The sequence below is a fragment of the Anser brachyrhynchus genome, assembly GCF_964034855.1.
Source record: "Anser brachyrhynchus genome assembly, chromosome: Z".
In the NCBI taxonomy this organism is placed as follows: Eukaryota; Metazoa; Chordata; class Aves; order Anseriformes; family Anatidae; genus Anser; species Anser brachyrhynchus.
Genome location: NC_137697.1, coordinates 5,487,044 through 5,514,667, shown reverse-complemented (window position 1 = coordinate 5,514,667; position 27,624 = coordinate 5,487,044). Strand labels below are relative to the sequence as shown.

The following is a 27,624-nucleotide window of genomic DNA, read 5'->3' as shown; positions in this document are numbered from 1 at the left end:
GCAGGTTATGATGGCACTCTGTCTGGACAATCTGTCAAGGACAGAGATTCAGAATTAAAAGAAAGGAAACAGAGCTGAAGAGCTGTGCTCTGGGGTCAGCTCTTCCAACCAGCCACCAGCAATGGAGAACACTGTGCATGAGAGCATCCTCTGCCCAGATGGAGGGCTGCCTCAGAGAAATGGGGAGTTCCTGTGGCCTCTTGGGTTGTCCCCGCAAAGCTGCAATGCTTCCCTGGGCCAGTGCAGAGGTCCATTGAGAGGAAGCATCAAGTGCTGCAGAAAGATCCCTGTGCTGGGGCTGGCCCCCTACCACCATGAAGTCCCTGCATCCAGGGACCAGCTGGGCCTGAGGCCAGAGACTCTGATGGCAGCTTCCACCTCTGGGCTGTGGCCATCCCTCTGAGGGGAACCACCAGCATGGAGGGGACCACAGCATCCAAGACAGCTGGGGCTGAGGCAGGCCCCAAAGGACACCCCATGACAAGCCCCTTGACGCCGGCCCTTCATAAAGCCCTTCGTTAACTGCTCATTTTAACAAAAGTCAAGCGGTTGTGCTGACAATTCTGCCATCAAGTGGGACCAAAAGTAATAAAGAGCTCCTTCCCAGCTGAGAGGAGGCTGAGAGCAGGCCTCATGGCGGCCGGCAGCTTCCTCACAAGGGGAGCAGAGGGGCAGGCGCTGAGCTGCCAGAGGACAGCAACAGGACCGAGGGAAGGGCACGGAGCTGTGACAGGGGAGGGTGAGGCTGGGTGGTTGGAAATTAGATTTGGGAAGCAGGCTCCTTGGTTAGCAGTGGAAGCCTTTCCTTATCACTGCAAGATGTGCACATCTTTTTCTGCTTCTTTCCAAAGGCAGAGTCCAAATGTCTGATTCTTGTGTTCTGCACTGGGGCCTCATAACTGCCAGCCTTATAGGGAGTACACTGTAAGGGTTTCTGGTTTGTGAGGGTTTCTCCTCAACAGCAGTTCAGCCTGAGACACCAGGACAAAAGCAGTGGGCTCAGGTGGTCTCACCAGAACCAGCGTCACTGTGCGAGGGACAGCTCTATCACCAAAAACAGGGTCTGGTGGTAAGCAAAGTGGTGGGGGACGATAAAAAGTTCCTGAAGGCATGTGCTTTAGAAAGGTGTTAGAGGCTGAATCCCAAACTGGACCGTGGAGAATTGGACACCACAGGTGGTTCAACAGAGTATCCAGATGCATGTAGAAAGGTGGGATGTATATAAAATTTTGGACTCTTGTGGGATATATACATGGCTGACCACAGAAATGATGAGGAAGAAGACATATTTTGTTATCAAAACACTTTCTTTTAAGTCTTTTTTTTTTTTTTTTTTCCAGAAAAGAATGAAATTCCTGTTGTGCAAAATACAGAAAGGGAGGAAATATCTGTATCCACTGTTCGGGAAGATGCAAGGAAGGCTGTAAATTGCTTTCCAGTTTATTGGGCATGAGAGGGGATGACATACACTCAGGGCAAATATTTTAAAAGTAGCAGCCCAGATAAATTGTACCCAAGAGCCCTGAAAGAATGGGCTGAGGGCTCTTAGCAGATGTGGTATTTATTTCTTATACAACTGGAATTTCCCTGGATGGAGATACTGTGGCAGACAAGTATCTGCTGGGTATCTCCCTGCTCAGGCATCCGCGTCCTCCTGAGCACAGAGCATCCTTCATGAGAGTCAGGCACAGAGGGATGGCATGGCTCTCACTACAAGTGTCTTGCAAGAAGAGTGCAAAAGCACTGCTTGTGCTTTCTAGGAAAAGACAAAGCAAAGCAAAGCCTGTGCAACTCCCACGTGAAGTTTTAAAGGAGGAATGGGAGCACACTCCATGCAAAGGGGCCCCTCTCTGCTCTGCTCCCCACCTCTGCCTCTTCCTCCATCCCCAGGTTGGCAAGCTGCTTCTGGAGAGAGATCACTTCTCCCCAGACGCAGGGGAGACCTGTGAGCTTGCTGCTGGAAGAGAGCATCTCTTTGTGGTGTGTATATGGACCTGATATTACAGGGGTACAGTTCTCCTCTTGTTTGAGGCCCTTCAGACGGCTCGATCACCTGCCATCTAAAATGCCCTCCACAAAGAAGACGTTCTAATATCACTTATCTTCATTCTAATATTGCTTATTTGCTGTTTGTTGACAATCTCACAAAACCATGTGTCCAGCATAGCTTCCAATTTGCTTTTCCCAGCCAGCAGCTTTTGGCATATTCTTTGACATTTGCACAATCTAAACTCTGAGACCTCTCATAATCTTTTTTGCAAACTGTGCTTCTATTTCTTGTTCTTCCCTTTGCTATGGAGAGTATTATGGATGCCCTAGGAAGTGTAGCAGTGGCAGGGATCCCTGTGGCAGTTTGGGGATTCCAAGTTGTCCTGGCTTGAGGAGTGGCAGGGGGTGATTCAGGAGAGCATGTGTACCCTGGGCATCATCATTAGCACCCGTCAGCCTGTTCCTCTGGAACCAGTTCTGGGCATGATAACATTCAACATAACGGAAAATGAGTATTAAAGGGCTGAAGATGAAATCTGTAGGCACAAAGAGTCAAGGAAGGAGTTACAACGTTTCAAGGACGGGGCTGCCACACAGCTGCCAGCAAAGCTCCGGTCTGCGGTTACACAGGGTGATGTGAAAAGCTGATCCGATGGCTCCCTCTGGCTGTAGGCTCTGGGAATCTGTGGAAAATGCATCTTGTAGCTGCTCCATTCCTATAGACATCCAAGGAGCTGGGGAACCTGTTTGTTTTCTGGATCTGTGGTCTGGAAAAGGCCTCCTCCACCTCTTTGTCCTAGCAGTTTCGGGGCAAAGCAGAACGAAGGGGGTGGTGCTGATCTGGGCGTCGTCCAGAAATTGAGGGCACACAGGAGCTGTTGGATCCTCATTTCAAGCTGATCTGAGCAATAGCTTTGGCAATGTGTTTGGATTGCTAAAAGGCAGAAGGTCTCAGCTCTTTCCTTTCAACCTTGGGGGGTGATCATCCTCCTTTTCTCAGCACTCATTGTACCACAGCTGGGTGCTGCATCTAGGTTTGGGCTCCCACAGGAGAGACATTGAATAAGTAGGAGAGAGTTCAGTGGATGCCACTGAGATAGTGGGTGCTGGAGCTAATGTCGTGTATATGAGGAGCTACGCTTGTCCTGCCTCGAGAAGGGATGGCTTTGAGGGGACCCCAACACTTACGGGGAGATTACTGAGAAGATGGAGCCAGACTTTTAATGGAGGTGCACAACAGGAGGAGGAGAAAGTGGTCTAGCTTAAAACCTGGGGAAGTTTTTCGCCATGGGGACAGTCACCCACCAGGAGAGGGACCCAGAGAGATTATGTGATCTCTGACCTTGGAGGTTTTCAAGACCCAGATACACAAAGTCCTGAGCAACCTGGTTTGATGACACTACTGCTACTGTTTTGGGCAGAAGATAGGACTAGAGATCTCCTGAGGGTCTTCCCAGGCTGGATGGATTTGTAATACTGTGAAAGGAGTATGAGGAAGCAGGGGAAATCAGTAGCTGAAAATGGTTTTGGCCAAACGGAGCCTGAAAGAGGGAGGGGGGAAGGCTGGAGAAAATGACTGCTGGTGCCTGGTCTGAGCCTGGAGGCAAGCTGGTCATGGCAAGGGCCTACCTGAGGCACAGGGCTCTTGGAGCTGGTGAAGGAGAGTGGGACCAAACAGCCTGGGGAGTCGGACACACTGATACAAGACATAAAGTTTAATCTGAGCATTTCCTTCTAGATTCAGACTCATCCCAACGTGCTCTTCTGCTAGCTCCAAAGGAAAGGGGAAATTAATGGAGCTGTTTGGAAAGCATTTGTAAATGATTCGGGCTGGTGTGGCCAAGAGCCCACAGGGAAGGCAGTGAGGAGGGGGATGCTGCCGGGTCTGGATGAGCTGACAAACGTGCATGGGAAGGCCACCAAGTGCCTTGGCCAGCTGGCAGAGAGGAGCACTCTCACTCCTAGCCAGCACCACCATATCCCCCGGCCCTCAGGGACAGTCCCTTCCTCCCACCCCACCCCTGTGCATTTAGTTTGCCTCTGGCTGGTCTATCTCAAAAGCACACGAGGAAGTGTCTGTGCTATTTATCAGCGCATGCGGTGACGTTCTGGCAATGTCACTGCAGCCCGAGTGGTGCTCCAGAAGGATGCAGCCACTCCAGTGCCTCTGCGGTAATAAATCAGGAGGTGCCAACGTAAGAGAATTTTCTGAAGCAATACACAGCCCCTGGTTTTGTGGTGGAGGTGCCAAGAGACCTGTGGCTGCAGCTTGGGAGAAACCAGAAGGGAAGGAACAAGCTGGAACATGACTGCAGTTTCCCTCTGCTCAGCAGTGGCTGCTGCTATCTCACAAAGTTGAGAAATTGGCTATATGTGCTTTCCCCTTGCTCCTTTTATCTTCCCTTAATGCTCATGCATCGACAGTCACCCAAAATGTTTCTCTATCTGGTTATGGCTCTGTGATTTTCTGGGATGCTTTTGACCTCCTGACTAATGAGAAACACTCCCCCTTTCGTCACGGTTGATGACAAGGACACTGTCGGTGCTGCAGGACCCTGGGGTCCCCTGGTCTCTGCTGGGCTTCCAGTGCTCCCCTGGCAGCTCCTCTGGCTGGAAAGCCCCTGCTTTTCCCCCACCTGCTTTTCAGGAACATGCTCATTCCCTGCTTCCACATCCCCCACTCCCCCCCCCCCCCCCCCAAAAAAAAAAAAAAGGAAATTTGAAAATACTTTTCCTATTTCTTTCTCCGCTTGTACTCCTCAGTAAAATTAATTAAGCTGTTTATTTGCTTCAAAATCTCTCCTCTGTAAGTCTGAGCAATCGTTCTGCTTTAACTGTCCTTAGATTTTGAGGACAAGCTGTCCTGTTTGTCTTATCAGCAAAAGCTCGAGGCTGTCGTGCCTGGAAGGCTTCGCCCTGGGAATGGCCCGCCGTGCCGAGAAAGGGATGGATGGGATCTTCTCTAGCGGGATGCTGCAGACGAGACAGCCAGCAGGCCCCCGCACCCAGGTCATTCAGATCCCTGCTCCCACAGCTATCTCTGGCCCTACTCACCCTGCGCCCTGCCAAAATCCAGACGTCTTTAGCCTGAGCTTTGAGCTTTGCAGCAGTGTGAGCATTGCCCATTGCCTTCAAAACTGTGTGCTGGCGGGAGATGAGTTTCTGGTGTGGCTGCCAGTGTTGCCAAATGACTGCAGCCATTTGAGCCTGCCAGTAAATCTCTCCAGCTTGTGTTGTGCTGGCCGTGGGGAGAATGAGGGGGCTGGTTGCAGGGAAGGGAAGGGAAGGAAAGGGGGACAGACCCCTCCATGCAATGCACCTGGGGCTGGGCAGTGTGTGCACTGCCAGGGAAATTGTCTGTGTGCTCTGCTCTGCTCCTGCCCCAATGCTGGTATGTCTGGTGGGAGCCACCGCGTGTCCCCAAATCACATGAGAATCATGGCAGTGTGTTTCAGCCCCTGACATGTTCTTGCAGGTAAACTGTCCGAGAAAATGTCTTCCCTGCCTCAAAAGCAGTAATACTGGGGGACCTTCCCCACCACCAAACAGCACATTTTGGCCACGATGCTTCCCTTTTAGGGGAGCATCTGGCTTTCCTCTTAGCTCCCTCTCAGCCCCCATCCCCTGGGACTTGGTGCTGAACTGCTGGGAAGGGTCATGTTTGTCAAATGTCCATCACACACTACAGTCAGCCAGGGCCCCCTTCTTTCCTAGTGCAGCCAGCTGCAAGCTGCTTGCTTTATACGGGGCTGCAAATGGGCTGGGGGTTCAAAGCGATCCCTCGAGCTTGTTAGCAGAGGGAGGACGACCTGTTTACTTTGACAGGGACAGCGGCTTGCTCAGTGGGTGGCTGCGGAAACCTCAGCACACAGCTGGACAGACACAGGGTGGCTTATCTGGCTTATTTGTCATGTTGGCCTGGAGTCTCCCAGCCATGAGAGATCGAAGGATACAAAATCTGGAGTCAATCTGCTCGTGTACAGCTCCAGCCAGCATCTACTGCCTGCAGCCATAGGGTTGCGAGGGACAACACGAGGACACAGGGCTTTGATGGGGACAGCCTGGGGCTCCTCTCTGCCCAGGCTGGCCCCTCAGCCTGGCTCTGCAGGCTTTCTGTGGACACAGGAGACAATGAGATCCAGGCTGTCTGCTGAGAAGCATCACAGAGGTCAGTCTCCTCTCCAACAGCTCCAGGTATCTTTTTTCTACCCTCACCGCCCCCCTTAGCTTCCCCCTTGAGGGACCTGTGTCCAGCGGCCCTGGGGCTCGCAGCATCCCTAAGCTGGTGGCTAGAAATGGCTGGGTTAGCACTGAGCCTTTCCTGGGAATTCCCTGCATGGATGCCACAGGTTTGCTAGCTCTTGTGTTTTTGTGCAGGAGTGCTGACAACAAGAGCTGCTTGCAGAAACAGGCTGGAACTGTTTGCAAACCTTCCAGGCTGGGTCTTTGCCTTAATCTCTGTGATTAGCTCAAATGGAAAGGAACAGCTGGGCAGCTGGGGAGCCTGGGAAGTGGGACAAACACATGTGAAATCCAAAGCTTCCCAGAAATTGCGCTACATTGAATTTAGTGCTGAGAGACTGGAAGGTCAGCTTTTTAGGGGGATATCCTCTGAGTGGGAGAAAGGTGCAGGCCTGGGTAGCAGCTCACGGTGTGCATATCCTGGCTATGCCATGTGGATGAAAGAAGGCATGGGTGCTGCATCTTCCCTCGTTTCTCGTTCCTCTGGGCCTCTGCTTACGCTGTTTGGAGTTCAAGGCTGGAGAAACCACTGGGCTGTTCAGTCTTAGCCCTGTGCAGACCACAGACAACTGTGAGATAGTTCTGGTGGCAGGGAGGCATTGGTGCCTGCATGGAGACCCACGAGGGATGCTGCTGATCCACCCAGTCTTCCCAGGCTCATTGTGGCCCAGGCTGCAGGTCCCCAGATGTAGCTTTCTGCACCCAGCTCTTCCCAGGCAGCTTAGGGCCATCTTGCTGGGACCTCTCATGGACAAGGAACCGTTCGTGTCCAGGGCTTGCACTTCTTCAAGGTGCTTAGAGATGAATCTCCCATTGCACCTGTGAGGGCACGAGGGAGCTCCTGATGGGTTTGGGAACAGTGACAACCATGCAGAGGAAGACAATTTGGAAACCTCTGCTGCAGGGCGGCCAGTGGCCACAGATCCTCCTGAGCACACAGATGAAGCCTGTGGGCAGCAGAGAGTGGATGGACGCTGCATATTGTTACAGGGAAGTCCTCGAAGGGAGCTCTGGGTCTACAATCTCCTAAGGACTGCACCCACCCCAGGAGAGCTCTTCTGATATCCTGCTTGGTTCACTTTAGTATATTTAAAATGCCTATTCCAGCAAAGCGTGCTGAACCCACGCGGCAGCCAAGTCTCAAGACAGCGGGAATTTCCAAAAGATTTAGAAGAAATTGTTATGCCAATATTTGACAGGGGTATAGGGGTGGATCAGAAAGATGGTGCACGTGTCTGGGGGAACACTTAGTCACTAACACATCCTCAAGCTGTAGCACATCTCTAGTAATAGAAAGTTTTTAAACAGGATAGTATTTTTTCCCGTATTCTCTTAGACTAAGGAGCTCCCAAGGCAGATAACATCAAGTGGGAATGAAGGGCAGCTTGACCTCCAAGAGCTGCTTGGATGTTTGGAGAGTTATCCTTATCTTTGCAGTGCTGTAGCCAAAGTGGCTGTGTGTGATCCTGGCTGGACACAGAGCTCGGGCTCAGCAGCCTGGAGTTAATCTCTTCATTCCCAGTGACACACGAGCAACAGCAAACTTCAACAGGTTCCAGAAGACCTATTAAATCATCCTGCATAACAAAGCCAAAGCTTATGATGGGAGGGGGGTGTTCCCCGAGCTGAGATGACTTACATGAGAAGCTGGAACCATGCAGACACCAGGTCGGCCGTCCACCCCGGCTGTTCCAGCCTCCCCTTTCAGAGAGATTTTGTGCGCGCTTTCGGTTGTAAACACATTTCCCAGCCTCTGTGTTGATCTCCAGACCCTCATCCCAAGCCTTCTCAGCCCGCTCTGTGTGCGTGCTGGTGCTGCCACGGCACAGGGTGTGCCAGCCGGTCGGGGGGACACAACCTCGGGGTCACTGCGGAGGGAGCAGGGGCAGGCGGGGGACGCTGCCACCGCTCTGGCAGGGGCAGCTGTGGGGCTGGCAGGGTCTTATTGCTTGGAAGAGAAAATAGAGATGCTGCTCAGAGACCCCAGTGGTCCTGCTCCCCTCAGGGGTGCAAGCAGACGGCAAAGACAAAGAGAGCAGGAGCATCCACAGAGGTTTTGGCACTGGAATGGCACACAGTCCTTCGCTGCTGGCTCAAACATCTTCCCCCTCTCCCTCCAGCAAGGCTGTTGTTTTGCAATACTGGCAACTCTCACAGAGACCTTCGGGACTGGAGCAGAGCCCTGGACAGATGGGAATTAGGGCCATGGCCCTTGTGGTCTTCCTGGGGGTGCAAAATCCCCTTCCTGATTGCAACCACAGTTGATTACTGTTGGGCTACAGGGGGCACAATCTGGTCTGAATCTCATCTTGGCAGCCCTGAGCTCCTCCAGACATCTGCGACATGCGGGGTCTGCTCTGCTGCAAGGCGCTGGGACAGGACCCAGTGAGGGAAACAGGGATGGGACCCCTGGGTCCTACAGCATGGAGCTGAACCTGTATAGAGCACGCACTGCAAGGCTCCCTGGTGTCTGCAGAGACATCCAGCAGCACGAAAACCAGAGGCAGATCTTCTTTGAGTGCTCATGGATGCTACTCTATCTGGTGTCTACGTGCTGCAACAACCCTGGCTGTGCTAAAACCATCTTGCTGTCTCCATCACTCCCTGCAAAGGAGAAAGGGCCTCCTAAGCTACTTTGAACTGGTCTCTAAGGGAAGAGAAGTGGGAAGGGGCACCCACCAGAGCACATGGAAAATAATATTTGGAAGTGGGGCTCTGCTTGAGATGCTGCAGCCGGCCAGCAAGCGTCTGAGCCCTTTGGTTCAGCGGGTGGCTGCAGGCGGTGCGCAATGGGCTGGGAGCAGCGAGGGGCTGGAAATTCCCTTTGGGGCTGGGGATCAGGCGAGGCGTCTGCTTGCAGCGTGGGAGCAGCAGGGAAGAGCTGCAGGGGCAGCGCTGGGAGACCTCCCGGCAGCATCCGCCTGCCAAAGCTTTGGAGACATCACGAGGATGGAGATGAAACACACCAGCCCTTCGGGACAGAGCAACTCTGGGCTGTGGGAAGTGCCAGGTGGGCCAAGGCAAATTGCTCGTTCAACTCCCCAGGTCAGAAAGGAAGGATTTGGACTCTTCTCCAGAAGAGATGTCAGCTTCATCGCTGCTTTCTTGATAAGATCCTTCTTCCAGGACAACTCAGTTTCGTGAAGAAGCTCACACAGTTTGGAAGCAGAGAGGGAGCATGGAAATTTGGGTCCTGAGCTCTAATCTAGTGGCATCACCACAGCAGCCTGGGGCTTGCTGGGGACTTTGGAAATACTCCACAGTCTCCACACCACCTCCAGCTCTGTGTGTCTGGAAAGACTGAGGGTCCCTCCTGCCTACTGTGGGATTGCCCTATGATATATTGGGTAGAAGGTGTCATTTCATGAGCGATTCTTCATGAAAACTGGATGCTGTAAACAAGGGAGAGCTCATCACTGCATTCACTGTGGGGAGAATAGACTGTGGGCCATGGCCAAACACAGTGGTGGAGAACTGCTTGCTGGTCCCTGGTCTCTTTTTTGGCCTTGCAGTTTGTGCCTGACAAGCACAGCTATGGGGTAAATTTGATGGAGAACAAAGTGCTTGGATGCTTGTGAAGGCTGCACACCAGCCTCCTGCTCCATTACAGGCACCTGTTAAAACTTCCCCAGTGCCATAAAGGGAGGCTCTGTCTAGGTTACACCATATCAGGCTCTTTTAAAAATGCTGTAACTCCTCATCTTTTCCTCAAAACCTTGTCCATTTTTCTTCTGAAAAGCTGACTCCAGAACAGATGGTGTAAGCAGCGGTCTGCTGATGAGTGTATACACAGGCAAGCGTCACCTCCAGTGCCCAGTCTGTGATTCCCTGGTGTTTGTGCCAGCCATGCATTCTGTAAGTACAGAGTATTTTGGCTGCTGGAACTATTGAGATTAGATGTTTTGATAGACAGCGGAGCTATCTGAGCTGTGCTTACAGAAGGATGCTTGCCTTGATTGATCACGACCATGGGCTCAGTCGATGATGGCTCCTGGCCTGTGGTCAGAGAGGATGAGCATACCCATTGCTCCTGTCCTCCAAGTCTGCTGAAACAAAACTCCCTAACTACTGCCTTTCAGCCTGGGGGGCAGGCTGGCTCTTCCCAGGTGCAAGGCAGTGGATGACTTTCCCAGAGTGGAGTGGAGCAGGGTCCGAGGGGTTTTGGCAGGCGGACGCTGCCGGGAGGTCTCCCGGCGCTGCCCCTGCAGCTCTTCCCTGCTGCTCCCACGCTGCAAGCAGACGCCTCGCCTGATCCCCAGCCCCAAAGGGAATTTCCAGCCCCTCGCTGCTCCCAGCCCATCGCACACCACCTGCAGCCACCCGCTGAACCAAAGGGCTCAGACGCTTGCTGGCCGGCTGCAGCATCTCAAGCAGAGCCCCGGCTCCAAACACTGCTCACCCTATGAACCAAAGGGCTCAGACGCTTGCCGGCCGGCTGGAGCATCTCAAGCAGAACCCGGGCTCCAAGCACTGCTCACCCCATGCTTACCCTTGGCCTCCTTTGGAGACCAGTTTGGGGGCCAGGCCGAATGTCCCATCTCATCTCCCGAGGTCTTTGGTGCATCCGGGTTAACCACAGCTCTGTGTGTGCCTGCAAGGAGGTTGCTCTGCCTCATGCGGGTCATTTTGGTGGAGCAGAGTGTCCCTCCTGCATTGCTCCTGGCTGCCAGAACCACTCTCAGGTCACCCCTTGTGCCTTCAAGCATTGCCCTCACTGCAGAGTCAGCTACTGCGGGCCTCCGACAGCTCCAGCGCTCTGCCCTGTACCGCTGCTAACGACCGGTCTTGTTTGGAGATGGAGCTCATAACCTCTTCCTATTGTTTAATTGTATCCGGGCAGGGTGAGGCCTGTGCATTGTGGAGTGGAGCTCCCTGAGCCCCCCTGACCATTTCCTTCCCCATCCAGCAGCTGTTTCCTCTCTATACAGCTGCTGGGAAGTGCTCGGCCACTACTCAGACCCCTCCACTGCAGGCTCCGGCTGATGGCCCGCGGAGCTGCCCCTCCACCAGCCTGTGCCTGGCGCCAGTGCCTGGCAGCTCCTCACCCTGCTGGGCTTCACCTCCTGTCTCTTGGCTCTCTCTCCATCCCCAGGCACTTGTATTTTCCACCGCTGCCAGGGCGTTGGTTTGCTTCTTCCCTGTTTGGGGCTGAAATGGGAGCAGAGCGTTTTCCACTCCCGGCTGAAGCACATCCAGTTCCCAGCTCACACGCTGCTCTAACACACTCTGCGAACCCTCCTGAGCCTTCACAATGTTGTGCTTCATTTCCCTTTGGCTGTCTTCAATTTCTCTATCTCTGTCTCTCCCCTCCTGCTGAGCTTGCCACGGGTGCCAGCTCCTGTCTGCTGTGGGCGCTGGATCCGGCCCCTCCAGGCAAGATCTTTGGGGCCGGGTGGGTGCCAGGGGCGCGGGGCAGAGCGGGGCTGCCTGGCGGATGCTTGGGCGTCTGCAGCACGGCCCTGCCTGTTTTCAAGCACAGAGTCCCACATCCCTCGGCACAGAGCCGTGAAATGGAGAAGGAGCGGTTTCCTTTCCGACAACACTCAGCCGTCTCATTTCCCAGCAGCTTCCTAAATCTCTCTGAATTCACACGCTAGGCGGGCCGGGCTGGGACTGCGCCTTTGAGCCGAGTGTGCCCATACGAGTGTCCCTGCTCGGACAGAGCCCAACTCAAACCTGGAGGCAGCCTTGCTGGCTGCCTGGCTTGGCTGGCAGATACCTGGTGCCTTGCCTGGGGGATTTATGACTTGTTACCTCTCCATTTTCAGCAAGGGGCTGGGCCGGCGCCAGCAGTTTCCACTCCATTTTTACTCCACTGCAAGGAGAACTGCGGGGTTTCTGGATGGAGGATCGCCGCGCTCCATGCTGGGAGAGGAGCTGGGCCTGAGCTCGGTGGAAGGGCTGGGGACCAGCTGAGAGGGACCCTGATTTTGGAGGGTTATGCAGATTCCAATTGGCACGCTCCTCCCTGAAGCACCCACTTCTTTCTGGCCTAGCATCTCTGCCGAGAGCAGGAGCATCTCACTGTGCCCCCTTTTACAGCGGGAACCTCGGCCACTGCATGGAGGTTTTCATCCTGCCATGGAGGAACCAGCACCTCCCCTTCCAGCAGGCACCGAATTTGCTGGTCCAGTAGTCACAAACATGCAAGCTCACAACAGCCTGAGCCCGGAGGGTGAGAGCTGAGTGCCCCTGCCCACCTGCTTCCCCTGGGGAGGGGGCAAAAGGCAGAGCCAGCCCAGCCCCTTGCTTTTGGGTCAGGGGGAGTGCTACAAGCAGTGCTGCACACCACGCAGGCGATGCTGGAGAAAGAGGACATCGTGCTGTGCTGCGGGACCGGCTCAGCTCCCTCTCAGCATTTCACCCCCGGCACATTTTTCAGCAGAGAGCCAGCGCTGCCCCAAAAGCCTCCGAGCACCTCTGTGGGTGTGCAAGCAACGGAAGGGTTAACCCCTTACATCCACACCTGGCTGGGTAAAAAACATTTCCTTGGGGTCAGAGCGCCTGGGGTGCACGGGGGTCAAACATAAGGATGCTAAGGATGTCAAAGCCCGATGGCTCTGGTGTGCGGGGAGGGGGATCCTGGGGTGCCCTTCCCAGCACAAAGTGCTCACCCTCTCTTCCCATCAGCCCTGCCACACGCTGGGGACAGGGAGGCAGCCGGCGCGTGTGCCGCGGGCTTCCAGCAATTCTTTCCCACTTCCTGAGGACCGCCGCGTTACATGGCATTTCGGCACGGTGTGGCTGACAGGCAGCCCGCTCCCCTTCCCAGCGGCGGGGGCTTTCCAGGCTGCGGGCTCTGTGAGGTGTCTCAGTGGCTCGCTCCTGGGAATCGGGGGCCTCTGCAGGAAGGAATTTGCTGGTCAGCGGGCTGAGCGGAGCCGAGCGACCCCGTTCCTGTTAGCAGTGACTTTAACTTGGACGCCGCGTCCAGAAGGATTTGGAAATTCCCACCCCCGGGATGGATCCCCTGGATGCCCTCTGCCTGTGTGTGCGCCCGAGGAGCCTCTGCTGCCGGCTCCGAGCACGCCGAGGAGCAGACCCTGCTGCAAGCCAGGGAAGCAATTCATAAGCAAACTCCAGGCTCTGGTGCTGGGGTGTGGGGTGCCAACACAGGAAGCATTTGGGATGGAGGCTTGAGTGAGGCTCTGCAAGCTCCCGGAGTGGTTTCAGTGCCTGGGAAAGTGTCACAAGCAAGGTTGCCCTCAGTACAGTCCCCCTGTTTTTGCACACAAGGTGGGTCTCTGCCTAGGACCCTCTCCCCTCTTTCTGCAGTCTGGGACACGTGAAGGGAGGGAGCTGCCCGAGCTTGGGGGGAATGGAGAGCCGGGGTGGGGGGGTCCCAGTGTCTGGGACATCAGAGAGGGGCACCCTGACTGTTTGCAGCCCCTTCCCTCTGCCTGTCTCCATCCTGCACCTCTGAGCTCTGGTGGCTGCAGGAGCCCAAGCTGGTGAGAAATGGGTGTAAGTGGGTACATGCCAGAAATTGTGCCTGGCCAGGGCAGAGCAGAGAGGCTGCTGGAGGCTGCTGGTGTTGGAGAGCCCTTTTTAGGGCCTCGTCTCTGTCCCCCCACACCTGGCAGCTCCTCTGTCTCCCAAAAGTTAGGTCTGCCTCATGACCTCCTGCAGATGGATGCGTATCCCACTCTCACTGCCAGAAGCTCCCTGCTTTCTCTCTTGGCTGGGGGGAAAGGTGACAGAGCAGGGCACCTGGGGAGGACAGGGTGAACTGGGGGGCTCTGGGAGGATGGATGCAGGAGAGGAGATGTGCACAGACCCTCCATGGGCCCTGCAGATACCTGTGGCCTCCGTGGGCTTGCCCAGCCCCTGCCCATGGCCAGAGCATGCTGCTGGGTACCCCTGCCCTGAGCTTGTGCCCCTCCAAACCTCCTTCCCTGCAGCGACTGGAGCGAGGGTCTGCTCAGCCTGCTGTTTTCTTTGGGATGCAAATTGCAGTGACCAGAAACTTGCCAAAACTGATGCTTGCAAAGAGAACACGTGCCCTGACCTTCCTCAGCAGCTCGGACCGTGTTTGGGGCTGGCCTCCAGCCAGAGGATGCTGCTGCAGTGTCTTGAAAACACGCAGAAAGCCAGGGACTTTCCAGGAGTCTGCTGCTGCAGCCGGGGCTGGGACTGGGCAAAGAAGGTAGCGGGGCTCTGTGCTGGGTTGCAGAGCTCTCCTGGGCCTGACTGGTTTGTGCTGGGTACAACTGGTGGCCTCTCTCCCCCTCCCTCCACATCACTTGCCTTTGTACCGCGTGCACTCCAGGACCAGGTTGACTGGGGTGGGTGGCCAGGGCTGGGGTGAAGGGAGCAGTGATCCCCTGGTTTCTCCAGCACACGGACCTGCAGTGGGACAGGAGATGCTCTGGCTGTCCCAGCCGTGCCAAGGCTGGGGGGTTCACCCAGGTGCTCAGTGCCTGGGCACTGCTGCCTGCAGAGGTCGTAGGGTGAGGGCTGGGAATGCTGTAAGAGCTCTTTTTCTCACCCTGCCCTGATGCCACCAATGCTTTGGGGTTGGAGGGATGCACATAGGGACCCACACTACCAGGGATGCATCCACAGGCAACTTGCTGCTGCCCACAGCCCGTTGCCCCCTCCCCGATGAGGGGGCGAACGCCCAGGCATCTTATCACTGCTCTGCTTTCTGCAGAAATTGGGACTTTTTTCTCCCCCTAGGTTACTCATTTCCCTCTATAGCTGCTTCTGAGAGTCCTTACCAGCAACTGGCAAAAAGTCCTGGGGCTGCAGGAGCAGCAGCCCAAGACGAGGGCAGTAGGATGCTGCAGCCAGGACTGGGGAGATGAAGGGGGCTCCTTGCTGGTGGAGGCTGTCTGGGGAGAGCTGGAGAGATGCCAGGACTCAACTCTCCTCAGAGAGACCCTGGGACAGGGCATGATGCAGCAGCACAGGATGAACCCAGGGAAATTCCGATTAAATAGTGGGGAAAATGTTTTCAACATGAGAACATCTCAAGCATTGGAACAGGTTGCCCATAGTGATTGTGAAATCTCCATCCTAGGCCGTGAAATCTTCATCTTTGGTGTCTTCCAGTCCATGGCCTGGAGATGGTGTGAAGCTGTGGGGGTCTCTGGTCATCCCCTGCTGAGAGCAGGAGATGCTTTTAGGGTTGCCTTCGCCCTTGCAACTCAGCTCCCCCAGACCCACTTCTTGCCAGCTGTGCCCAGCCTGTGCTGCTGCAGGGCTCACCCCGTGCCACCCACGGGGCTTTGCATTTTGCCTGTGTTGGACCTCAGGAGGAGCCCAGCAGCCCCTTCCTCCAGCTGGTTGCAGTCCCTGCTCATCCTCAGCTCCCCACAATCCGGTATCAGTGCTGGCAAAGGGAGTGTGCAGACACCCTGGGTTTTCACACTTACAAAAGGGGAGTGGGCTGTGCTGTCTCCCCCAGCCCCATTTGCAGCTCAGCCCCTGTACACCCCAGCCCTACAGACGTGCTCAGAAATTTGAGGAGCCCCTGGGGGCTTGGGGGCAGGAATGCAGGGTCACCTTCTCACCCGCATGGGTGACTTGGCTCGGGAGCAGAGCGCAGGGTGGGGAAGTAACAAAATTCACTCCTTGTTTTCCTGGATGGCTTGGCCACCCGCCAGGGTCCCTGCCTGGGGAGCAAACAGGCAAACAGCAGCAGCTGGGAGCTTGTGGCGGCATGTTGTGAGGCTGGGGAGGAAACAGGAGCCCACAGACACATCTGGACATGGTGGGGGCTGCGTCTCCGGCATGCCCCCCGCCTGGCACCCCGCTCCGTGCTGGGCAGCTGGGGACAAGACAAGACATATCCGCAAAGCGGGGCTCGCTCCTTACAGGAAACCTCCCCCCTCCCTCCCCTCCATCACCCAGCCTCCGGCCGGCTGGTGGGCAGCCTGCCAGGGGGGGGCCGAAAATGAAAGCAAAGTGTCCGGAGATAAATAGGAGCAGCTGAAGAGCGGGACAGCAGTGTGCACCCTGCTCCCAAACATCCTGCAGCGCGGCACCCCGCCATGGCTCTGCGCATCCTCCTGCCGCTGCTCCTGCTGGCTGCTGCCCTCCTGCTCCTCCCGGCTGAAGGTGAGGGGGGCGCAGGGGTTCGAGCCCCCTGGGCTCCGTGCAGGGTGCTGGACCCATGGGTGGCGCAACACGGGTGGGGTGTTTGGGCTTTGGAGCCGGCCGGTGGGGTGGCAGCTCCCTGAGCTTTAGGGCACAGGCAGGAGGTTGAGGTCCAGCCCCTCGCAAGGAGCCCGTCCCTGCCTCGGTTTCCCCATCCTGCTGCACAAGGGTGAAATCCATGTCCCTGTGGCAGGGCACCGGGGTGCAGAGCTCCCACCCTCACTTTGCTGCCCTGTGCTGCTCGGGAGGAGGAGGTAGAAGAGAGTGAATGGAGGCGCAGTGTTTTAATTTGCTTTTAGTTCTCACTGCTCTGTACAGCAACAGGCGGTAAATTACATTAATCTACTGTAGGCTGAGTCTGTTTTCCCTGTGATGGTACCTGGGAGGGCTCTCCGTGTCCTTATCTCAGCCCATGAGCTTTCTTTCATCTTGTTCTCTCCCCCTGTTCTTTTGAGGAGGGGAAGTGAGAGAGCGGCGTGGTGGAGCTCAGCTGCCCGTCAGCATGAAACCACCACAGCATCCTTCCCCCAAACGACACCGAGCAATCCCACGCCCTCAGCCCGTTGTGCTGCGCTTCCCCGGGCTGGGAAGGTGCCCTGGCTCCGCGAGGGTCCGAAATCCCACATCCCCTCCTTTCTGCAGGTGTTGACAATGTGGCCTCAGACTGCTGCCTGAAGACCAGCAAGAAGACCTTCCCCAGAGCCTGGGTGAAGTCCTACAGGATCCAGGGCCCCGAGTCGGGATGCCTGCTGCGCGCCGTTGTGTGAGTACCCTGGTGCAACCGGGGCCACCCGGCGTGGTTCGGCTTCTCCCAAGCTCTCCGTCCCTCCCTGTGTGCTCCCCACATCCCTGCACAACCCCGCAGCAAACCTCTCTGCCCGGCCCCCCAGGTTCACCACTAAGAAGGAGAAGAAAATCTGCTCCTCTCTCACCAACCCCGCCGTCCAGAAGCTGATCCGGAGCCTGGAGGACAAGCAGAAGAACCCCCCTCAGAAGCCCCAGGGCAGATCCAAGCGGCAGAAGCGGAAGCAGGTCTAAGCCAGGCCTGGAGAGGTAAGAGAAGGGCTGGGGGGACACGGGGCGGTGGGAACACCACGCTGTCCCCCATCCCAATCCATCCCCTCGGGCAGCTGGGGGGGCTCTCAGAGACATGCTTGGGGATGTGCAGGGCACATCATGCATGGCTTCCCCAGCCACTTTGCTCCTGCTGAGACCCTCACCACCCCTTCCTTGCCATCCTCTCCCCCAGGACGGACGCCTTCCCCACCAACGACCGATCGCCTGGCAATGGACATCCACAGCACGCCTGCCCGCTGGCCCCAGGGGGGTGAGGAGGGGGTGGCTGGGGGGGCTTTGCCCTTCCCCACGGCCCCCTCCCCACCACGGGTACCCCTACACCGGCTGGATGCTGCCGGTGGTGGGGGACACCAGCTCCTCGCTCGCCCACGGCCACCCCAGCTGAGTGTGGCCCATGGAGGTGGGCAGCTTTGCCACGGTTGCGGGGCTTTCTGCAGGGCGCCCGGTGGGATGGCAGCTTTGTTTTGGTGTTTTGTACATTTGTATTTATATTAAAGACTCTGCTTTCATTCGGTCTCACCCAGAGGGCCCTACTTCTGGCTCCTCGTGCTTCACAGAGCACCCTTTATGCTGCAGGCTGGCTTGTCTGGAAGATCGCTTTGATTTTTCTTACCAAATGGCTACAATGGCTACGGTTCCCTCCCCTCCGGCCTGTTTGCTCCTTTTTAGCTTGCAGGGCTGCGGGGCGCCAGGCGGGTCCCACGTCCCGCTGCTCGCGGGCTGCTGGCTGGGTGCTGCCTCCCACGGCCACTTGTGGGGCTGAGCAGCAGAGGGGGGCTGCACGGTGCCACTGTGCCGCTTTTACAGCTGTTGCAGTGTAGTTTGTAGGAAGACAGGCTTTTTGAAAACGTTTTGATTTTTTTTTTTTTTGTATAAAATTGCAGTGAAATCAGAGCAAGCTTTTCATTTCAGTGCAATTTTACCACTTTATCTGCACTTGGTTTTGCTGTGTTCAGAGATTCAGACATTAGTAAGCCAAGCGCTTTGCTTTCAGGAAGCAACTCTCTCACAGTTTATTCTCCCAGATGAAAAGCTTGCATGGTGAAAATTGTGCACAGGTGGGGGAATAGAAGAATTTGCAAGATTCATTACAGACACGCTGCAGTTGCTTGAGAGCAGCTCTATCTCAAATCCTTAGTAAAATAAGAAATCACTGCCCTGTGTGCGCTGACAGGCGAGGCTGCAAGGGGGGGCATGGAAAGGTCCCAGGGAAACGGCACCTCCCTGTGCTTGCAGACCCCTCCAGTGTGCCGAGGAGCAATGGAAGGGCTCTGCCACAGCTGCAGTGTTATTTGCTAGCAGATATTTCAGACATGGACTTTGGTCAGTAAAGCTCTATTAAGTTGTATAATTGCAATAATTGGATTTGTGGGGCTTAGCAATATCAGCAAATGCAGCGTTCTGGCTGGGGATAGCTCATGGCTTAGTGCTTCTATTGAGCACGATTATCTGGCTTGATTGCTTTATCGGGCAGGCATTAAGGTGTATTCTTTTTAAGACTGTGTAAAGAAACTGTGAAGAACTCGACACTGGCCCCGGGCACCAAGCTGTCTCCGTGTCGCGACAGTGCGCGGCTGTCCGGGCTTCAGGCAGGATATAAGGCAATAAAATATATCCTTTAAACCCAAAACCAGTCCTTTTGCCTCTCTTGATGTGCTTTGGGAAGAGCTGCAGGGGTCGGGTGGGTGGGTCCTCAGTGGAGGGGTTGCTCTCCTGCCCCACAGATCGCCCCCCTGGTCTTGGCTTTTGGTCTAAGCAGTGCTCCTGGCTGCAGTAAAGGAGTTACTGATGAGGCTCTGTTCTGGCCTGGGAGCTGCAGGACTGGCCCGGGCTTCTGCAGGGGTGGCTGTTGTGCTGGTGGCGTCAAGGGATTGTGAAATTGTGGTGAAAAACCCCCGGAAAGGAGGCTCAGCCAAATAGGTCTGCAACCACAAAGGGCAAAGCATCAGGAAACGGCTGGAGCATGCCAGCACGTGAAGCGCAGCCTGTTTTCCCTGCGGCTGCAAATATAAGCACTGCGGGGGCTTTTCTTCCCTCAAGCGTGAGATGGGTGTTGGGCTAAGACAGGTTAAAAGCTATGGCCATGTGGTTGCTCTGTAAAAATTTACCCTAAAAGCAGGGTTTGTGGAAGAGCTGTGCTTGGGCACGGACACCCAGGCATCAAGGCACACGTGAGCACATACACAGATGCACAAACGCAGCCCCCATGTGCCACCTGCCTGCACGCACATGGGCATCTGCACACCAGCCTCACTGCAGAGCAGTGCTTTTAGGCAAAATAAGGTGCAAGAGGTGGTGGGGCCCTGTGATGGGTGAGGAGGGTGATGGAGGCACTGCTGTGATGCACGGTGGGGCGTGATGGCATCGGGGAGCGTCTCCGAGGGTGCTCCATGCAAAAGGAACGGTGATGGTCTGGGTGGGCTTTCAGGGAACGCGGCCACCCCAGAGCAGAAAGGATTAGGTGACAGGCAGAAAGTAGCCAAGCAAGAGAGAAACCACACGCCGCAGCCAAAAGAAGGGAAGTCCTGAACCCGGGCCAGATAATGAGCTCAGCACTTACCCGGTGCAGACGGAGCTCCGCGCTCGCCCTGGCAGCGCAGCAGCGTGCTGGGCTGGGATGCTGGGCTGAGCTCCAGCGATGCTCAGCTGGGGACACTGGCACAGGGTCTGTCCCTCCAGACCCAAGAAATGGGAGCAGCATGCTAAAGGGGCTGTGGTCTCCCAAAACCTCATCATCAGAACATGCACCCTGTGGGACAGTGATTGCATCTGGACCTTGTTCTCCTCTTAGATAGGGATGGGAGAGGGCTATGGGTTTGAGTTATTAAATGAGACATGCAGGCATGGAGAGCCAGTATCTCCAGCCAAGATGCTCTTCTGGGATCTGCCAGGGTCTTGAGAGCAGCATGGAGGTGGAGGAGCAGCTGCTGGGTGATGGGGACTCCCACACTCCCTGGTCCAACCAGGTCCTGCAGGTCCCCAGCCCAGAGCCTCCTCCCAACCCTTTTTTCCCCTGGGAGATGGGTGCTGCCCTGTGGAGGTTGAGCAGGACCCAGCTGAGGGGTCCTCCTCCTCAGTGATGCACCTCATTCACTTGACCTCAACATCAATGATGCTGAAGGCAACGAGTGTTAGGGACAGATGGGCTCCAGCACCGCAGGCGCGGCACCTTGGGCATCCCTCTTAACCAAGCCCTCAGGTCCATCTTTGCTGTCTTCTAGCCAAAGGCAGCATTGTTCATTGGTTTTTCCTTAATTCCATTTAATCACCTTGGCAAGGTTCCCTCGGCTGGAGGAGATCCAGCAGGGCCCTGTGTGCTGGCTGTGGCCACAGTCCCCGTGCCACCGCAGGACTGGGATGCGATGGAAGTAACGTGGGAGCCTCTCCCATGCTGGACTGCTGCAGCAGAGACAGGGAAATTGAAACAGCTGTGATGCTGGCCCAGTATTTCCCAATGTGGTGAATGCAGCCAGGCCAGATCCTGCCCCAGGGACTGTCTGTGCCTGGAATAAGCTGGAATTCCCCCTTTGCCCTTCCCAGCTCCACGGCTTGGAGGTGGGAAGCAGAGCACCACAAGGCACCCCATGGAGAGCCCAGGGGGGCTTGGGGAGGGCTGCAGCAGGCTCAGTGCTGCCCAAGCAGAGCCCAGGGATGCAGGCGATGCTCACACGGCCTGTTGGCATGTCGATGGGTTGGATTTCCTGCGAAGGGCCCCCTTCCCTTCATGCACAGTTTGTACTTAAATTAACAACTGCTTTATCCAGCCTTCTGCAGGAGTGAGTACTGGGGGATGATGCAGCTGCCTGCGGTGCCTGGTGCTGGATGAGGCTTGGGTGGCTCAGCACACACCATGTCCTCCCCTCTTCCCAAGTTGCACCACAGGGGAATGGGGTGACCATCCTGCCTCTCACAGGGACGCATTTTGTAGATGACCATGCTCTTCTTAGAAATCCCACTGACCCCGGTGGAGGTCACATCCCCCTTTCACAACGTGGAAAGCCCCTTTCCTCACTGTCCCATGTACCTCCTGGGGAGCGGGGGTGACTCAAACAGCCATGCTTTCGCCCCCTTGGCACCCAGACAACGCGCGGGGAGAGGCAGAGCCTCCACCTCCCTCAAGGGCTGGGGGGCTGCTGGGGGCAGTGCAGGAGTTAACCCATCTGTACTCCCAGCTCTCACATCCTCCCTTCTGCCTGTGGCCAGCCCTTTGCCATGGGACCCCCGCAGTGCCTCCCCCCAGGAGGGGACCCCCCAACATCCCATGCTACTCCTGCAGGTCTGATGTAAGCCAGGGGCCATCACTCTCCCTGCTGTGGGGTTTCTTTGGGGATCAAGTGAAGACTGGGTCCCAGCATCAGCCTGCACCCCCACACTGCCTGAGTCCCTCTTCTGCCAGCCAAAATTTCTCTGCGATAAAAAGAGTTTGTGAGTGCTGAAAGCAAGCGGGACCGCAGCTAAGCTGGCACATCCTGTTTGCATTGCTCTTCCTGCCTGCCAGCTCTTGCCTGTCCCCTCCGGCATGGTGCTGGGTGTGGGCACAGCCGGAGGCAGCGCTCTCCTGATGGAGGACATCAGCCCCATGCACAAGGTGGCACCAAGTGCCTGTGCAGGGATGAGAAACCTTGGCTGGTGGCATGGCAGGAGCTGTGGCATCCCCCATGCCACATGCCAGGGCTGGAGCAGGCTGGCTGAGGGATAACACCATGGTGCTGGCACTGGCCCAGTGGTGACCTCGAGGAGGAACAGCCCCTGTCCCCGCTCTGCTCTGAAGGTTTTCAGCGGGCGCGCGATCTTTGCTTGTTGCGATGCCCACGCATCCGGTAAGCTGCTGGCACCTTGAGCAGCACACACAGTCTCCCTGGGGGATTTCTGCTCGTGTACCAATAAAACCTGTTGCCAGAAAACTCTATTGCTGTTTTTGGCCATAAAACTGTTTGCTGGGATGCCTGGAAGCCATGCTGTCCTTCGGCATCTCAGCTCAGCCTCAGGGCAGAGCACGCTGGCTTGGCTGCCCTCCATCCGCCAGCACTGCACAGGGGCACCAAGGTTTTGGATATACCTGGCATTCTGGCAATGGAGACGGGAAAGGGGACATCCAGGCTCCTGCAACCAGGTTGGGGAGCTTAGGGGGAGCCAGGCATCACCCTATTACTGATATACACCCCAAGAATGGAGTGGAGGCAAGTTGTCTCCCTCAGCATCACTGGCTTGAGCCTATGCAATATCTCTGGATGTCCCAGAGAGGATGTGGAGGATGAACTGGTAAATGCAAAGGATGAAACCCCACAAGTGCTTTCCCAGGGCCACAGGGTGTTTTTGCAGGGTGAGGGTCCTGACCAGCAGCCCCCATGCCCTGGGAGCCAGCAGTGGGGAGGACAGAAGGGTGTTTGGCTTCGGGGATGCAGAGCAGCTGGCTTCAGGGAAAGCTGACAGTATATTCGGGAACTGCTCAAAGATCAAAATCCTGCCTGTGGCAAGGCTTGTTATGACTTCCCACCCCTCTACTCCAAAAGAAAGTGAAAGCCACGGGCCAGAAGGATAAATAGGCAGCGAGGAGCCCCAGCACCAGAGCTCAGGGAAGCAGTGCAGAGCTCACCTCTCCTGCCCAGAGCACCGCTGCCTCCAGCCCATCCTCTGCCAGACTCAGCGACACAATGCAGCGGCTGCATCTTCTCTGCCTCGGTCTCCTGCTGCTGGGATGTATCCTGGACGGTAAGAGGGAATTTCTCAGGGTGCCTTGCCCCTTCCACGGGCTAGGATCTGTTTTCTTGCCTGCTTTTGCATTTTGAGCAGAGTTTTAGAGGGACACATCGCTGGGGCTCAGTGGCAGCTCTCCTGAGTCCTCTGCTTGTAACCTGTCCCAGAGAGACTCTGTCCTGACCAAAGTCCAGGAAGGAGCCTGCAGGGGCTGGAAATCTGTGCTGGGGACAGGCTGTGGAGCACTCCTGCCTCCCAGTGCCCTAGCCCAGCCTGTGCACACCAGGCTGGGATCAGCTTGCTTCCACTTCCATCTTCCCCTGTCTGAGCAGCCCCCACTGCACCAGGGGAGCATCCCTGGCACCGGAGGGGAAGGCACCACTTTGGTGCATTTATTTGGAGGCTGGCAGCGAGGTGCAGCTGCCACCCTACTGATCAGCATGGGGTGGGCTGGGGCACGTGTAGCTGCCAAAACAATGACTGTTTCAGCAAATACAGCCAAAGTCACGCCCAGACCCTCGGGAATGGTATCTCCAGAGTCTCGATGGCAGCATGCTGAAGCCAGCAGGTGTCCCCTGGCCAGTGCTCACCCCAGGGATGCGGGAGGGACCCAGGCATGCAGAAGGGTTGCCCACTCCCCATCCTGCTGCTTTTCTCCTCTTTTCTGAGATGTGAAGGAGGCAAAGGGCTGCCAGCAGCTGGGAGCGGGGCCAGCCAAGGTTGTGCCTGCCTGTGTGGGCAGGACTGCGTGCCAGGGCACGGCTCGGCACGCTGCCAGTGCGGGCACCATCCCGTGGAGCCCGGGAGCAACCTCAACCCACGTGTCCCTTTCCTCCTGCAGTGCACGGCGGCAACAACGTCCTGGACTGCTGCCTGCGGACGAGCGATAATCCCATCCCGCGGCGGATAGTGCAGAGATACCAGATACAGCTGGTGCAGGACGGCTGTGAAATCCCTGCCAACGTGTAAGGGCCATGGTGATGGGCAAGGGATGGAGCGCGCGGTGGGGCAGGGAGGGAGGCAGAGCAGGGAGGGCGAGCTGCATTTGGGAAACAGGGGGAGACGTGGAAGAGGAGGGAAGGTGGAGGAGATCTGAGGCTCAGACAGAGCAGGACAGATCTGCTGGGAGGTTAAAACCAGGGAAAAACAGGGCTGAATGTCATCGCAAGGAGGAGGTGGAGGAGGGTGGTGAGGGAGGCAGTGTGAGAGCTCGGGCTGTGCTGAAGCATCCCCAGGACATCCTGCTCAGCAGCTCCTGTCTTTCCCCCCGTGGGCCTGGCAGGTTCATCACCGTGAGGGGCAAGCGCCTCTGTGCCCCGCTTGAAGCCCCGTGGGCGGTTCGCCTCCGAGAGAAGCTGGACAACGGCTCTGCCAGGAAGGTAGGAGCTGGCCCGTGCTCGGCGCGGGTTCTGGGGAATGGGGGCAGCCTGGGGACGGCTTGAACCTGCCACCAAGAGGGATGTTCCCAGCCCAAATGGGACCGACGGATGCCACAGAAAAGGGTGCTGGGAGCATTGACCTCCTTCTTCTGCTCTGTGAGCTCGGAGTTGGCGACTTGTGCACCTCCATGGGGAGGGCTTGCGATGGGGCTGGAGGGTGCTCTGCAAGCCCTCATCCACAAGTGGCTCTGCTCATGTGGCCCCAGTGACCACCCTGACCTCAGGGAAGGGGTTCCAGGGAGCTCCTGCCCCAGGACCACACTCATTCCAGCTGGGTTTTTCATTTCCCCAGGTCCCAAATAAAGGCAATTAGGCTCTGAAGAAGCCCATGGCCAGCCCCAGCACCTGGAGCAGGGCCAGCTCTCAGCTGTGAATCTGAAGCTCATGAAGCCAACTTGCTTCCACCTCCTACTACAGGGCATGGGTCCAACCCTCCTTGGGACTCGTATCAGTGCATGGGTCTCGTCACAGCCCTGCTGCTCTCTTTTCTCACCTCTGCCACCAGTGTGACTGAAAAACCTGCGTCAGGCTGAGCCGGGGGCTACTGGACCAGAGCCTCTGCTCCAAGGGTGCTTGGCATCTCCACCACCCTTGCAGCCAGGAAGCTGGTTTGATGGACTGATCTGTGAGATGAGTTTTGGGGATCCCAGCCTTCCTCTGAGCACCAGTCTGTTCCCTTGGTTTCCATCATCAGCCTTGAGCCTGAGCCCTTCTGCATCCCTGGGAAGGCCTGCGGGGATGGGACTGTGCAGGGATGGAGGGGAGGGATAGGGATGTTCTTCACCACCATGTCGGTCCCGTGAGGTCCTCAGGGAACAGGACAGCTGATGCGGTTCCTCTCTCAAGCCCTGACTGCCCTGCAGCTTTCCCCTTCCTGCCCTTCCCTGCCCAGGTGGAAGCGGAGCCAGTGCCAGCATTCATGGCAGACAGGCAAAGGTTTGTCCCAGCCTGGCACCGCTGGCTGCTGTGGCATAACTCTGGTGTCCGCTTGGCCAGGGCCTTACTCACAGGATGGGAATGGTGGAGGGTCCCTGCCCTTGTCAGGGACATAGCTCTCCTTCTCAGTCCCCAAGCCTGCCACTGTGGTCAAAGCCTGCCTGGTGCTGCTGCCTGGGCAGGGTTGCAAGAGCAGTGCTCGCGCTGTGCTCAGGTATTTGCTGCTAGATCTGCTCAGTGCAAAAATTACGGGTGTTAGCTGCTTCTTTCCTGTCTTTTTTTTTATACTTTTTATTTTTCTCTGAATTTGTTAAATAAAAGGAAAAGCCCATGAGTTGTTGGCCTGCCTCGTTTTTGATCCTGAATCCTGGTGTGGAGTGTGGGGGTGCTATAGCACTAGGCAAGGGGCAGCGCTGGGTGCAGGGGGAGGGAAAAGGGCTTTAAGGGGATGAAAGGTGTTAGGGAGCATGCAAGTATTGCAGCATCCAGACCAAACCACTTCAGTTCCACCAGCACCTCTGCTGGGGATGGGAACTTTGCTCTTGCGGAGAAGGGAAACTGAGGCACAGGAAGGCTTGGGCTGCCCTAGCAGCTCAGTGCCAATGCACAGCTGTGCTGAAGGACACGAGAAAGAGCGCCGGGGGAAATACAGGCAGGTGAAGAGCCCAGTGTCCCTGCTCCTAAATGCATCCATGGGTAAAGCACAGGGGGGCCGCATTGGCTACTGCCCATTGTCACCCATGAGCTGTGAGTCCCTGGACACTTTCTTCCTAGTTCTGTGCACCAGGGCTGTGGATGATCAGTTCCCTAAAACTGAGCTGGTCTGCCCTAAGGCTTGCTGCCCCAAAATGGCCTCATGGAAACTGCCCCTTCAACCCTGCCACACGATATTTGAACAAACCCACTCCCTTCTGCCGAAGCATGGGACAAACATGCAGAAGTGAGGCTTGGCACAGCCAGCAGCCAGGCACAGCCAGCAGCAAGGCACCATGCTCTGGCATGCGCCTGTCCACAGGGTTAAATTATGTGCACTGGGCACAGGCTGGGAGTGGGATGGCCTGGGGGCCCTTCCTGAGGGAACGGACAGCATCCATGGTGGTGCAGTGGCTGGGGATGCCCAGGTGGTGGCTGTTGCTGAAACCTGGTGAAAGCAAGATGAGCTCCAGCCCCTTTCCTCTGCTGGTCTGCTTCTCCCTTGATCGGTGGCTTCAGGTGTTCCCCCCCAGGGTCCTCCCCCTGCTCTGTGTGCACTTGCCATGCCCTGGTCTCGGCTGCATCTTGCTGTGATTTTCCCAGAGCCCTCGCATCATCTCTGTCTGTCCCAGCTCATTAAGCACAGTGACAGCTCCAGGAATATAATCCCGGGGAGGGGGAGGAAGAGGACAAAGGCTGGTATGGGAAGAGAGGCCAAGACAAACAATGTGAGTGGGAAGGGAGCTTAACCAGTGCTTGCTTTGGCAGAGCTTTTCTGCTGCTCGTTCGGTGACCTGTGAGGGGCCGCACCGAGGAGGAGGAGGAGGATGCTTGGCGTGGATCCATGCCCAGGATGAGCTTCTGCAGCTGGTGGGCAGGGGCTGCAGGATGGGTTTGGTCTCAGATGGAGTGGGTCTGTTCTTGGCTGGAGGCTACCCTGCCAAGGAGCACCGTGCCGTGGCTCCCACCCCTTCCACCCTCAAGGGAAGGGCAGGAGATGTTGGGCAGTGTGTGTGCGTGGTCCTGGCGAGGAGGACCCAGCCTGGCTGCAGCCCTGGAGCAGCTCTCCCTGCTCCACAGCCCATCTCTTGGGAATCTGTCCAAACCAGCAGGACTCAGATCTTAGTAAACAGCACAGAGAGTTTTTCTGATATAAAAGTCAATGACCTTTCTGGAGGGAAGTGGCCACTATCCTTGGAGAAAGCAGCAAATCATGGACGTGTCAAAACCTTGGGTCCCAGCCGAGAGCCAGTTTCAGTAAAAGTGCTCCAAGCCCTCCTGTTTGTCTCTCTCTCTCCAACTGTGTTTTTCCTGCTCTCTGCCTACCCTTGCTGCATCCTCAAGTGTCAGTGTGAAAGATCAGGACCCAACGCAAAGTGATGCAGACATACCCTCAGTAGGACCAGGTTTTGGTGTGAGGTACTCTGGAGCATCAATTGAATCAGCCATA

General features: G+C 56.4%; 2 protein-coding genes across 2 annotated transcripts; both read left to right on the top strand.

Annotated features, from left to right (window-relative positions):
* The first annotated feature begins 16,121 nt into the window (after window positions 1-16,121).
* Window positions 16,122-19,039, top strand: LOC308185332 (C-C motif chemokine 21-like). The gene is made up of 4 exons (XM_080573301.1): window positions 16,122-16,293; window positions 16,975-17,095; window positions 17,223-17,385; window positions 17,582-19,039. Exons 1-3 carry the CDS (start codon window positions 16,227-16,229, stop codon window positions 17,368-17,370), a joined length of 336 nt encoding a protein of 111 aa, XP_080429427.1. The 5' UTR covers window positions 16,122-16,226; the 3' UTR covers window positions 17,371-17,385; window positions 17,582-19,039.
* Window positions 19,040-22,960: 3,921 nt separating this feature from the next.
* LOC308185269 (C-C motif chemokine 19-like) lies at window positions 22,961-25,812 on the top strand. The gene is made up of 4 exons (XM_080573169.1): window positions 22,961-23,121; window positions 23,948-24,071; window positions 24,389-24,485; window positions 24,838-25,812. Exons 1-4 carry the CDS (start codon window positions 23,064-23,066, stop codon window positions 24,856-24,858), a joined length of 300 nt encoding a protein of 99 aa, XP_080429295.1. The 5' UTR covers window positions 22,961-23,063; the 3' UTR covers window positions 24,859-25,812.
* The last annotated feature ends 1,812 nt before the right edge of the window (window positions 25,813-27,624 follow it).

Bases quoted from the DNA above. Each gene is read 5' to 3' on its own strand.
- LOC308185269 (XM_080573169.1), top strand. From the start codon at position 23,064: ATGCAGCGGCTGCATCTTCTCTGCCTCGGTCTCCTGCTGCTGGGATGT. The intron at 23,122-23,947 runs GTAAGAGGGAAT...TTCCTCCTGCAG, and splicing joins GCTGGGATGTATCCTGGACG to TGCACGGCGGCAACAACGTC. The intron at 24,072-24,388 runs GTAAGGGCCATG...TGGGCCTGGCAG, and splicing joins TGTGAAATCCCTGCCAACGT to GTTCATCACCGTGAGGGGCA.
- LOC308185332 (XM_080573301.1), top strand. From the start codon at position 16,227: ATGGCTCTGCGCATCCTCCTGCCGCTGCTCCTGCTGGCTGCTGCCCTC. The intron at 16,294-16,974 runs GTGAGGGGGGCG...TCCTTTCTGCAG, and splicing joins CCTGCTCCTCCCGGCTGAAG to GTGTTGACAATGTGGCCTCA. The intron at 17,096-17,222 runs GTGAGTACCCTG...CCGGCCCCCCAG, and splicing joins TGCCTGCTGCGCGCCGTTGT to GTTCACCACTAAGAAGGAGA.